The following is a 13,520-nucleotide window of genomic DNA, read 5'->3' on the forward strand; positions in this document are numbered from 1 at the left end:
AAAGCTTTTAATTATCAATCCTTTTTCTTACAGAGTTTAAAAGCTTTACAAAGAGTTCCTGGTATTGAGGAAAACTTGTTACAGGTTACTGCTAGCCCACACCTCATGATGTACCTCGGTGTGGGCAGCATGCTGACTTGTTTAGCTGTCCTTTGAAGGTTTTGGGTATTGAGATACAACTGCAGCTCCCTCGGGGAGCTGCCCTCCTGAGCAGAAAGGTTTGTGTCCTGCTTAGTGCCCTATTTGTCTGTGGAAATTAATTTACCCTTGACCTTGAGGCTCTGTTTCATGGGTTGTACGACTGGCAACTTCATCGTGCTCTGAAGTCTTTTTAAGATCCAAATGTACGGGAGTGCTGGGGGAGGATGCCTTCCCCTCCAGTCTAGCTGCTACCCTGGAACCCTTCCTTGTTTGTTTCGTGTTCAGCTGATGTAACACGGGAAATAAATTGACAACCCCTTGCAGCAAAAAGTGCTGAGCCGCTGTTGCTGTGCTGTGTCAGTCCGCGTTAATCAGGCTCCTTCTTAATCACATTCTGCTCGTTTGGATTTCACAGGTGCTAGAGCAAAGGAAGGGAACGGTGCTTTTTAGAAGAGGTTAGCATAGCGTGGCCAGGGGAAAGACATCTCACCTGGAGAAGCTGAAGAGATAGGAGGCTCGTCTTCCTGAACACCTCTGGTTTTACTCCTCTCCATAGTACAAAAAGCCATAAATCAGTCACATGGACACATTTCCACTCTGAATACACTTGAAGGCCTTTTGTTCTGGTCTGTGATGCAATGCTGGGAGCTCAGTGATTTCCCTTTAGCAGCAGGTAAAGCGTTTACTCGCATTGCTCACTGTGGTCCTTGGAGCAGACTGGCTCCCTGCAGCTGCCCTGTCATGCTTGTGGCGTCTTCCAAATCTCTGTAAATAAGAAATCCCTCCTGGATCTGCTCCAGAGACTCAAATTCATCTCTCTTTAGCAGCCAGGGTGGTTGATGCTTCAAAACTGCCTCACCAGAATTAACTAGCCAGAGTTTCTACAAAGTCTCAGCTATGTGATGTGAGTTATTTCTTTAAAAGAAACCAACTGAACCAGCTGTTAGAAGAAAATTCTCTCAAGAGTTAATCACTAAGGGATCTCTTCTTGTGCAGGAGCTCCCTAAGCTGCAGGCTGACAGGTAGGAGGATGCCACAGGAGCGTTAAACTTGCCTGCTTGCCTGCCTGCCTTTTTTTAGGTTGTCCTGTAGCCCACTTCCTGGGCTAGATGGGTATTTCTGATGAAATTATAAAGCAAAATAGAACAGCAGGTTAATTGTGTGCAATTGTAATGCTCATTTTTCACTGAAAAGCTTAAAGCTCGCCTTCTGTATTGCTTGGTGGTAATTGGGAAGGATTTCAAACAATATTCCAAAGATGCACAGCTGTGATGTTGATAGCTAAAGATGCTTTTTTTTTTTTTTTTAATTTGCTTCATGGTGAGCTGAAATAAACTGCAACTAGAGAAGAAAAACTTACAACATCAGCCTAAAATACGAAGAGTGCAAAGATCCAGCCGTGTCTTCTGCTGCTACAGTGTTTAGGATGAGGCACTTCCCAGGCCTGGCATCTGCACACTTGTCTTTCACTCCAGTGCTTTGGCTTTCATTACGGTGTCTGTGTTCAGCTTCTGGTAGTTTTTTTTTTTCTGCCTCTTCATGTCGGTTTCACTTCCTTTGATATTTCAGCACGCATTGCTTCACTGCTGAGCTCTAATGAATATTTTCTGAGATGGGGTTTGTTTTCGCGTGCTGCTGTCTCTGCTGAGCAGCCTTGCGAAACGCTCCTTGCCAAGTGCACCATAAAGATTGATCAAGGTGTGTGCGTGCTGCTGGGAGCAAAGCATAAAAAAATACGTAAGTTATGATGCAAAGGGTGCCTGGAGCATCTCCCCTAACAGTAAGCACTGTGAATTTGTATAAATTGAGTGGTTTTTAACTTACAAAGTTGTAGTCTTTGGAGGCTGTTGTTGCATCAGTGTCTTAAATCAGTCTTAGATCTGTTCTAGTAATTTCAGCGCTGAAATATGTGAAGGATTGCAGACGTGTGAGTTTGAAACTTCGCAAAGGGCTCGAATGCTTTGTTTGGCCTGTGCTCTGCTCCATCAGGCACCAGTATTCGCACCAGAATTTTAAACCCCTCCTTAGTTTGCTGCTTCATAGCAAAATAGGTATTTCTACCGAGGGTTTTTTTTATGTCTGTCATCTAAAGATTGGCTTGCCTCTTATTTTTTGCTTTTTTTTCCCCGGTGTTAAAAGCTGAGATTATTCAAGCTGTCTCCGAAGTCCTCCCCAGCCCGTGGAAAGCGAACCTGCCAAGCGTTTACTCGGCGGAGGTAGGGCAGCTCCCCCGGCGGGCCGTGACGTGCTCGGGAGCTGAACTTCATTCAGACTGACACACGCGGTAAATGTTCTTGGCTGGGCGCCAGCTTAATTCACTTAGCTTGAATCTAAGCTGGTGCATTTCTGCGTTGTTTCTTTTTTTTATTTTCTTATTAAAAACAAAGCTGTTGGGGAGTACAGCAAGCCGAACGTCTCGCAGTGCTCTCCCCCCTTCCCCTTTGGGGGCATCCCAGCTATCGGGGTGTGTGTGGGGGAAGCGAGGTACCCTGATGCGATGATGCATGAAATCTTGTTGTTTTTTTTTTTTTTTTGTTTTGTTTCATTAAATGCTAAAACTTATCCATATCTGACATCCTAGTGTACCCACGGTGATAATTCATCTGTGCGCAATCTGTCACTTTACATAACAGCCAGGATGGTTCAGGACAAAGGAAGGAAAGCAGAGCTCGGTGCTGAGTTCTCGAATGTGACAGCAGCAGAAAGCAGATCCTTGTACTTCAGGCTTTTTTTTCTTTTTTTTTTTCAGTTGCAGCTAGAGGCTATTTTTCAAAGCAGTAAAAATGTTCCATCACTTGGTTCATCCAGCTGACTTACAATTTCGCTGTGGTTTCTATTACCTGCAAGTTGTTGACCTACACATAACTGAGCAATATTTTTAATTACTTGGACGCCTTGTAACCAGAACAGGAGCTTTTGTGGGCACGGTTGCGAGCAAAATCACGCGGTTATCGGCATACCTGGCCCTGAAGTGGTTGTGTTTTAAAATTTAATTTGGTCTCAGCCTAGCAACTGACACAGCAAATCCTTCGCTGTTTTTCTTGAAGGTGGCAAATTGAGCCGATAAAACTCCTCTGGGGCGCGAACACCCCAAATAACAAGGTGATGCGTCGGAGCTATGAAAATGCGCTTTTGGGTCAGTGGTATGGAAACAGCTCTACGTATAATAGCTGGAGAATTAGCTTTAAATAAAGCCTGTGAGTGTTAAAGCTTGCTTTTACTGCGAATTTGCTGCCAGAACTGGGGATGATGCATGAGGAAAGGCGCAGTGTTTCCGGAGATGGGAGCTTCTCCTTGTGCATCCAGCAGCAGACTTGCTTCTCTGCCAGACAGAGCAGCTGAATGTATCCAGTAGCCCTGCATCATACGTGCATATATATAAATATATTCACCTTTCTTTGTCAGACTGGCTCTGTCATGGCTTCTTCAATAATCAGAGCAAATTACAAGGATTTTGGCATAAGCTTGTGAGGAGGAGGATGGAAAACTTTTTTTTTTTTTTTTTACAGTATCTTTTAATTTGTGTGTGGGCATGAGTTGATAGTACATACGGTTATCTATCTTCCATAAATTATATTTAGTGCTTGAAGATTGGTCTCTGAAAAATTGATTTATTTTTTTCCCCCACGTAATCTAACATTTATTTAATCATCCTTCTGACTACAAAGGAATCCCGGATTTGAGTCAGAGCAGTGCTGGAGCTGTGCTGCTGTAGGTGAGATGTGCACGTTACTGGACCTCGTTGTCAGCTGCCTCGATGGAGCTCCTGTACAGGGATCATCGTGGAATAGGAAGGGAGGAAGCAGAGACTGTCCAAGTAAAAGGTTAACATCAGCTTTTGTCCTTTCCCATGCCAACAGGCTCGTGTATTTGTTGGTTCGAGCACCCTGCAGGACATCTGTGACCGCTGCATGCACAGCAGCTAAGGAGGAAGGCTGTCTCCGTGCTGATGTCAGTGGTGCAGCTTTAGAGAGGGGAGCACAGGCAGCACAGATGGCAAAAAGGGTGTTAAAGAGGTTTGTGGGAAGGGCAGCTTAAAATCTGAAGCCATTGGGTGTTGGCTCAGCCAAGCCTGACCACCACTGATGGCAATCCTCCGGTCAGCTGTGGAGTGTACAGGATGCCGAGGGGGCTGTAGGACAAGTGATAAGGTGGTGGTGATACCAGCAGGATACCAGCCTAAATTATCTGAACTCCCTTTTGGCTCTGGGAGTGGGCAGCTATTCCCCCCCTGCCCGAAATTGTGTTATTTTTGTCCGCCTGCTTCCTTTCTGACTCCTAGCCAAAATATTCCCCTCATGTGATGCTCGACTTGTCAGCTCAGACAGTTGGGGTTGGTTTTCTGCTGCCCTGTGCCTTCCCTGCTTTTCTTTCCTATATAGTTTTTGTGTTTGTGAGGAGGAATAGAGGAATAGACAGCATTCAGGTGAACTTTGAATTGATACAGGGCTCAGGAGGAGAGATGAGTTATCTTAACCTGGCCTAAAGGGGAAGGCTCAAATGAATCAATCACATCTGTAACTCGCCGCCAGTCCTTGTGGTGATAGCGGGCAGGGGCAGGATTTGCCTGTGTAAATTTTGGGGGGCTAACCCATTGGTTCCATGTCTAATTACAGCTGTCATTAAGTGCTGGGGCTGATGGGAGTAGTACAGCTCGGCTGGCCGTGAGCACAATTACCTACCTGTTAGCAGCGATCCCCTGCTTCACAACAAGCAGGAGCAGTCCGAATTAGAGGAGCCGGCGCTGCCGAAAGCAGATGCGTTTGCTTGAGATGTGAAAACCTAATCGTGAAGATGGTAATCTCTCTTGAAGCTTTATGTAACACAAAGCCACGTGATCCCGAGATCCGCCGTGTCGTCACCGTTTGCCCTTCTTGTTTTTGTTGATCGCCACCAACCACCACTGAACTCCGCAAACTTTGAATAGGAGCGAGGGGATAATCGTTAACGGGCAGGGCTCTGTGGTTCCTGAAAGTGCTGCGGAGCTCGGGGCTGCCAGGGATTGCAGGGTATTTCTTCAGGCTCTGTCTGGGGGAACTGGTCAGCAGGTACTACACAGATACATCAATGAGAGTGACGTTTCTCCAGAAGCGGGGCGCTGACGGGGTGACCATGAAAGTGTTCTTCTTGGAACTGGAGCAGCACCTAAAGAAGAGGTATTTAGAAAGCTGAAATCTTTCGATGCTTGCTTCACTTGTCTCTCTGTGTTGTTGTTATAAGGATTTCTTAAACCATTTTGTTTGAGCAAGTACTTAAATGCTTCTCCTAAACCCAAGTACTTGGCACTTGTTAAAACCATTTCAGGCTGTTTCAAGCTACGAGTATAATTCCAGTTGAGAGCACTGTGTCACGCAGAGTGGTTTACTCATTCACCAGAAGTCTACGTGTCTTGAAAAGTCTTCACTGCAATATTCAAAATAATCCCTATTATAAAACATTTTCCATTCATGTTTTCTTTTCTCTTCTCAAAAACACATCACTGCAGTCATTCGGAAACTTAGGTGAGGTACTGCTAAACCTAAAACGAGAATTTGAATGTGGTTTGAATCATGTTATCAAACAATATTGTGTGTGTTCAGGCGTGTTTCAGAAATAGGATGTAGCATCTCCTACCTCAACACACTCAAGGCGCGGTTGTTCAGCCTTGCTGAATGCTTGGAAAGGCGATGAAATACAACTAGGTCTTCTGCAAGCTGCATTTATTAACCTAATTTCCCACACAAACAGGGAAATGTGCAATGCACGCTTCACTTTGATCTGTTTCCCCTAGTGTGTAGAAGAAATACCCTGTAATTTGGTGAATGGGAAGAGTTATTTTACCGAGCTGATTTAAAATACGTGATAGAGGGGGGGAAATGCCCTACTTCGGATGCTGCTTGGTTATCGGTCTGTGCACAGGAGACAAATAGGCTGCTGTGGGAGGAAGCACGGGGCATGTTCCTCATAGCTTCGAGTCTCTGAACTGGTGCTTTTGTTACACCACACCCTTAAAACAAAAACTACACAGCATAGTAGTGAAAACATGCGATGGAGCCGAGGTGTGTGATGTTCCTCTGTCAGCTTCTGGCGTTGTCACGGTGTTTTGCTGTCACTCATTTTATTGCTACACACGGCGGCGTGATGCGGCAGCTCTGCTCAGAGACGATTTGCACGGTAGCTTTATTCTGAGAGTTCGGGTGCTCTCTGCTGCGCGTTTTCGGCAGGCTGCTTCCTGTTTGCTTCTCGTTTGTTTGTGTTTCCTTCGGTGTCTCTTGCAGAGATGCTGGTTTTGCTCTGGCTGCTGTTCTCTAAATTAAGATTGAATGACTGTCGCGTCACCGGGGGTTACAAGTGAAGGAGAAACTGAACTGCTTTTGCAGCCTATATTGCATATGGTTACATTTCCCTTCCCAAACTGACCCTACTGAACACATAGGCCAAGTCCAAAGAAGACACGGTGTCTTTGGAGGGCGAGTGAAGCTGTGTGCAGCTTTCTGTAGGAAAGAAGGATGAATCCCAGGTCAGATGTCTCATTTCAGATTCGCAGGATGCTACCACACAGTTGGTGTTCATCCCCTCTCACTGCCCCACGTGCAGTCCTTGGTCAATGGCAGTTTACAGGGGGCTGAGAAGGGTTTTTACTTCCAATAGAGTTAAATATTTTACACTTTTTCATTGTAAGCTTAGCTGCCAGAATCCCCGTCAAGGCTGGATGGGACTTGGAGCAACCTGATGTAGTGGGAGGTGTCCCTGCCCATGGCAGGGGGGAGGGAACTGGGTGGTCTTTAAGGCCCCTTCCAACCCAAACCATTCGTGATTAAACGAATGAAGCCTGAGATTTAGATTCCAGGCACTTCAGCTCTTCCACAGTGCTTTGGAAAAGTGACCCCAAATTCCTACATGCTCCTGGGCAGCTGGAAATAGGGACAATATGGGTGTGTGTGAGCTCCTGCTTCCTTTGTAGTCAAGACTGCAGGCAGGCAGTTGTGTTCACTTGAGATCTGGAGCATGTCAATACCTCTCCATCCTGGTACTGAAAGAACAGTGCTGGGGTGTCCTCTACTTCTTCTTGAAACGTGGTTGGAAATAGAGATGACCTGGGTATGGGAAAGGGGAAGGAAAAAAAAAAAAAGCCAGATCTGGATTCAGATACTTTCAGCTTGGTTAAAGTGGAGCTTAACTAAGGGCATTCGGTCACTCTGGTGCTGGGCCATCTGATGATACCAAGGGCTAGAAAGCCCATCCTGTATTTGTGGGCTAGTCTTCCCTGCTATTTTTAAAAGGTAGGCTTTAATTCATCATTAACATACTAAACAGATGTGCTCTGATAAGTGAAATAAAGAAAGAATTGACAGCACCCAGCGTTTTCTCCTTTAAAGGTAACTGCTCCACTTAAACAGGTCCCAGTCCTTTCAAGGATTGTTTCGGGTACAATAACACCTCAGTCCATCAGCACAAGTAAATTCCTCTGATATCTGAACCAATTCAGTGGTGGTTTTCTGCCCGCTTGGGTTTATCAGCAGCCAGCGTGATAATGCTCAGCGCTACAGAAACGGGGCTGGGGAGCACGTTTGGGCAACCTGACCGAAAGCAGGGGCACAGCTCAGCAGCACCACCTGTGACTCAAACCTTCACTTACCGCTGTTTTTGGTTACAATGATTAAACTGACTGATGGCACCTCCTCCTGCCCAGGGCCTCCAGCAGCTGGGAAGAGCCGGAGGAATTCCCCTGCTCTGTACCGGGTCAGGGCAGGCGATGACTGCGTGATGGCAGGCTGCCCGCGGGTGTTTCTGCAAGAGGTCACCTGTCCCTCGCCTGCTGGGGCACTGCCACCCTGCTTCCCTGGCTTCCCCGAGGAGGGACTTCAAGCCCGGGATGGCTGCAGACCCTTTTTCCTTCCCAAATGGGTTGTGGGGTGGCAGCTCAGCGTGGCTGCTGCTGGGCACCTGAGCTAACACCTCGCCTGGGAATGAGGAAATGTCCCTGGGAGCTGTTTGGGACTCCCGTGCGTTCCCGAACAGGTTACTCATCTCACACTGCTGCTGCTGGAATCGCTCGGGGTTGGGGTTTGTTGGGTTTTGGTTTTTGTCTTCAGCTGTAGAGGCTGCAGGTGTCATCTTGGTGACAGCGGTTTCTGGAGGATTAGGTAAGAGTTTTCAAGAAGTGTCGTGTTCCTGGTGCAGCCCGTAAGTGACTTCAGGCCTTGCTCTGTACGGAAGGCTCTTGGAACAGCTCGTGAAATGTATTTTAGGCAGATATCCACCAGGAAACCACCGTCAGTCTGAGGGAATGGGCTGGCCCGCTTCGTAACCCCGGCACCATTCATAAACTCGGCGAGCTCCCCATCGAGGTGATTACCCTTGTGTGGAGCAGCTCTGAAATACCGTGCTGTAATCCCCGCGGGCCGTGCGTGAGAAGATTAAGGTAAGGGGACATCTTCTGCTGGCAGCAGCTGGCTCAAGGGTGGCTAAATGTAGGGCTTCACAGAAAGCCCTACAGGAAGCCCTAAAGCTCCTTTGGAGTGGTAGCAGGGTGCTGGGGAAGGCTGGACCCTGCTCCAAGGAGAGCAAGGTCTTTGGCTTTTATTTTTTTTTCCTTTCTTTAAATGACGTGGAGCTCTGCCAGCCACTTGCAGGCTCTGGCCTGGAAGGTGCTCTGGGGACGTGCTCAAAATGTGCTGAGCTTGCACGTCTGCGCTGGCTGCTCTCTGGTTTGCAGTGTGGCAGGGCTACGGGAGAGAAAAGCCGTGTTCAAGTAGGTAGCGCATCTTCCAGAGCCTTGAGGCAAAGTCAGATCGGATCAAAATACCTCTTCAGCTGTCTTTAGGTAATTTTAAGTAGTTTTCAAGAACACCTCCGTTTGTAGTCTTTACACCAAGCATCACATCTGCGTGGCTTTATTATGATTTCTTCCCCGAGCAAGGCAAGTTTCAATGCATTTCCCATGGAAGTGCTCTGCGGGGTGCCTTGTGTGGTGGTTAGTAAAGGAGGGAGGCTTTGGGGTGCCCTGCAGTGTGCAGTAACCCTGCTAAATCAGGTCATGGTTCTGGAAATTCCCCCCTTGCTTCCTGAAGGGCTGCTTGGAACAGCAGCTCTTGAATTTTCTCCACGTTTTTTAGGAAGTTGCCTGAAGCCGATGAGCTGGAAGTCCAGGCCCAGCTGCGGTAGTGCCCTGAGTGCTCAGAAACGAAGGGATTTGGTTAATGCATGTGCGCTAGAGCCAGGAGATCCAGGGGGCTTGATTTGAAACACGTTCCCTCAGTTGCCCAGTGATTTTTCTGATGCCTTTGAAGCCCTTTGCCTGTGACTGCAGAGCGAAGATACGGGTGAGGAACAGACTTGCATCCAGTTACCTGCTGAGGGAGGGAAGTGACATTGAACTCAAGAAGAGAAGCCTGCAAAAAGGTTGCAGGAGAAGCTGGAAGTGCCCCTAAAACCAGCTCTGGCCCCGAGAAGGTGTAAGGCACACACCTGTGAGTTGTTCCTCCTGGTGTGATAGGCGTCTGTCTGAAATACAGGCTTGCTTTCAGGGGTTGAATTGAAAAGGAAAAAGAGAGGAGAAGCACTAGTTGGTGAGAAGTACATGCCTGCTGCTATGCTGAATAATTTCTCGTGTGGTTAAATTATTAACTGATCCATTTTTTTTTTTTTTAATTTGATGATGAAATCCCAGTGCAGTGCTGTGTGGGGTGGGGTGTGTGTGTGCGCGCCACCGTCCCGGTGTCAGCCCTATAGGGCAGGGGTGCTCGGGCTTCCCAAATGCTTGCCATGTCAGCGTGCCAAACCACGTCCCGTCCTCGCTGTGTTTCTTTTGTGATGCTAGGTGTGACTCGAGATGCTCCAGTGACTCTCATTCTTCCCTTCTTCAGTTAATTTTGGAGTAGATGGTTGAAAAATCCCCTCTCGCGCTGTCAGGAGAACGAGTGGGATTAAATTTTAACGTAAGTGGCTTTTACTCCGAGGTGTTCTCCTCAGCTTTGAGAAGAGCACAGCACATGAAAGGTGCACGTAAGAGCAGGGAGTCGAATGCTCTTTTTATGAGTTAAATCTAGGACGATGTAAGCGATTTCACAGAAAGGAAAAATGAATTTCGGCGCCGTGCTTGGGGTGGTGAGACCTAAAATGGTGACATTTTGTCGCTTTTCCACGTATACTGTTTTATGGCACTAAATGCCATCCCAGGGATAGCAACAGCACACAGAGCGAGGTTGTGTGTTTTTTTGGGGGTGTGTGTGTGTGAAATACAAACCAATTCCTGGGTCTCATTTAAAACTTTTGAGGGCACTGACACATTTGGTGGATCTCTTCCTGCTCGCAGCCTTTGGTTATGAGCAGTTTACGGGACACCGAGGAGGATTTTTTTAATTAAGGCAAATATTTTACACTTTGTCATTTTAAGCTTGGATTGTGCAATCTGGGAAGCCTCTGATTCCCGGACTTGCAAACGTGCAAGTCCTTAAATTTAGGTGGTGCAGCATCTGGATGCCATTTCGGGTTTCGAGCTATGATCAACCTTGCTCGACTCCCAGAGGGGACTTGGAAACCCAACCCCATGGATGTGCGTGGAGCAGGGGCCTTCATCCTGACCACATTGCTGGGTAGTCAGCTAGGGATGATCTGAGGAGAGAAATGTCCCAAACGTCACAACTGGTTAAAGATGGCTTGGATTTCCCTGTGGAGTGATCACTGACTGGTAAGAGGCGATCCTCTCTGTGCGTCCTAATATCCAGGTACTCGATACAGACCTCATCTTTTGTCAGCATTAAATCTTGGTGTCCTTAAAGACCAGAGCTACAGGTTTGAGGCTGGAGATTCTGTGTTTTTAACTTCTGTCTTTTTTTTTTCTTGGATCTTATTGTATATAAAAAAATCTGACTTACTGAGGGGGAAGAAATTATTGTACGGTTTCTCCGCTCTCATTGAAATGAGGAAAAGAATCCCAGCCTGTTGAAATCAATAACCCTCCAGCCCTTGGTTTCATGCAGCCGGAGTTGTTTCTTCAGGTTGTTAGGTCTGAGCAGTTTCACAGAAGTTTGATGCTGGGAAAATAGCTGTCGGTACCTATAGGATACCTGTAGGATACCTCTAGCTTTGAGTTGGGGGCCCAGCCCAAAGCTGAGATTGATTTCAGCTCGGGGAGATGCTTGTACAGGGCGTCCCGTGCTGGCACCCGAAGGAAGACCACCTTGGCGAGGTGCTTGATGGATAAAGAGGTATTTTTATTATTATTATTTTTAACAAGCACACAGAAGCAGGCTCGCGTGGAGACAAAAGGCTTCTGTGCTGCAGCTTACCTCATTATGTGCTTAAGATGAGAAGCACTTCAAAGAGGAGTGCTTAGCGGGATTACATTGAGACAAGAGGAAATTATTTAATGGGAGAAGCGGCGTTTCAGATCTCCACCACCACCGAAGCTCGCTCAAAAGTTGCCGGCTCTGGTCTGTGTTTTGATACAAGCATTATTTCTGCACGCTGCTTGCTTGGCCCTATAGCACCCCGCTCGGTGACACCGCAGCCATCCTCCTGAGCCCCTCCGGGAGCTTTATTTTATAGGGTGGGCAGAGCAGAGCGTGCACGTCAACGCACAGCCCTACAGCTTTCTGGGGAATCACAACCCGGGCTCGTGGGCAGCTAAAAACAGGCGGAGGAATTCACCAAAAGCCCACGCTGAAAAGTTGGTGGTGGAATAGGGTTAAGGACCCGAGCCGGGATCGGACTCGGGATCCTGTCTGTTATTCGGGGATATTTATTAATGCCGGGTGTGTGGGGTACGGGGGGCGAGGTGGGGACCCGGAGCGTGGTGTGCGTGGGGTGGTTTCCCTGCTGGTGCCTTTTCGGGTGAAGCAGGGAGCTGAGAAGGATGGGGCCGCTCTCCTTAGCCCTAAGGGGCTTCCCCCCTGCCCCGGACACGTGTGGGGCCGGGCGGGCTCCGTGCTCCGCGCTGCGTTTTGGGGCGGATTTGGGATGGATTTGGGGTCCCCCTCCATACACACACACACAGCCAGGGGGCCGGCAGGTGGCGGTGTCGGCGAGGCAACGGGGCCGGGCTCCTGCCCGCCAGCCGCTTCCCCGCGTTTTTAAGTTGCTTTTGCTGAATTGGACCATTTCCTACCGAATTTTTTGAATAGGGAGGGGGCAGCTTGGATTGAGGGGGGGGTCCCAAGACCCCCCCACACCCCCTCGGGTCTCACTTTAAAGCGATGTGGGGGATGCAGGGGCCGTGCCCCCCCCTCCCTGTGCCCACCAATTTGGGGTGTGTGTGGGGGGGGTGTTCAGAGCAGGGAGGGGGGGGGCTGGGGGAGAGGGAGGGAGGGAGGGGGGGCTCCCTTAATGAGATGCAGGAGGGGGCGTGGCCTGGCGGCGGCTCAGCCAATGGGCGGCGGCGGCGGCGCATAAAAGCTGGGGGGGGCCGGGATGGCCGGGTTTTGTGCGGCGCGGCCCCGCAGCTCGCCCCGCGGCTCGCCCGGCGCCGGCCAGCCCTGGCCCCATCCCGGTAGCCCCCCAGCTCCCCGCCCCGTCCCGTCCCCCTTTCATCGTCCCCTTCCTCATCCTCTTCGTCCCCGTGGGCTCTGTCGCGGGGAGCGCTCCCGGCCGCGCTCGCATGAGCGCCCGATGTTGTAGAGCGGTGGCGATGGATCTCGGGGTCTATCAGCTGCGGCATTTCTCCATCTCCTTCCTCTCGTCCCTGCTGGGCACCGACAGCTCCTCCCTGAGGCTCGACAGTAGGTAAAGAGACACGCAGGGGGGATTTATTTTGGGGGTGAGGGGTAAAAGGGGGGCGGCACGACTCCCGGAGCCGCATCCTTTGTCCGCGCACAGCCGCACCGCTGCCCGCCTGCCCCTATCGGGACTGGGATCGGGATTAGGATTGGGATCAGGACCGGGATTGGGATTAGGACCGGGACGGGGAGCGGGGAGCGGGGCCGCCGCCCCCAGCCCAGCGCCGTCCCCCCGCCGTGCCCGGGGGGGGCAGCCCGGGGGCGGCCGCCCCGCTCGCAGCGCTGCAGCCCCAGCATCCCGCCGGGGCTCGGGAGGGATCCGGCCGCCCCTAAGCCCTCCGGTCCTTATTTTGATTTTTATGGTGTTTTTTTTTTTTTTTTTCTCTCTTTTTTTTTTTTTCTTCCTTCTTCTCGCAGCTCCTCTGGTGCAAGCGTGGTAGCGATCGACAACAAGATCGAGCAAGCGATGGTACGTACGGCGCCGGGAGGCTTGTGGGGCCGGGCAGGGGACCCCTTAGCTTTTGGGGTTTTGTGTTTTAGGGTTTCATGGTTTTGGGGTTTCGTGTTTTTAGGGTTTCGTGTCCGGGGTCTGGGGCTGGGGGCTTTGCCCATCAGGCTTCACCACGGGGCTGTTCTCACCACAGCCCATGACGGCTGGGTGCCGGTGCGTTGGGGCAGCAC

General features: G+C 49.7%; 1 protein-coding gene across 6 annotated transcripts in view; it reads left to right on the plus strand.

Moving 5' to 3' along the window:
- The window catches only part of TSC22D1 (TSC22 domain family member 1), a gene marked incomplete at its 5' end in the record, with an annotated part of 78,121 nt that overhangs the window by 62,555 nt on the left and 2,046 nt on the right, over positions 1 to 13,520 (plus strand). For 3 of the 6 annotated variants that reach the window (XM_084530027.1, XM_084530026.1, XM_084530031.1), the window contains one exon: positions 13,257 to 13,308. In XM_084530027.1, coding sequence (XP_084386153.1) covers positions 13,257 to 13,308 — 52 coding nt within the window. Of the gene's footprint in view, positions 1 to 5,021; positions 5,298 to 12,550; positions 12,847 to 13,256; positions 13,309 to 13,520 lie in introns of those variants that run through there. The other 3 variants (XM_084530029.1, XM_084530028.1, XM_084530030.1) reach the window with 3 other exon arrangements.

The sequence above is a fragment of the Aythya ferina genome (assembly GCF_964211825.1).
Source record: "Aythya ferina genome assembly, chromosome: 1".
Taxonomy (NCBI): Eukaryota; Metazoa; Chordata; class Aves; order Anseriformes; family Anatidae; genus Aythya; species Aythya ferina.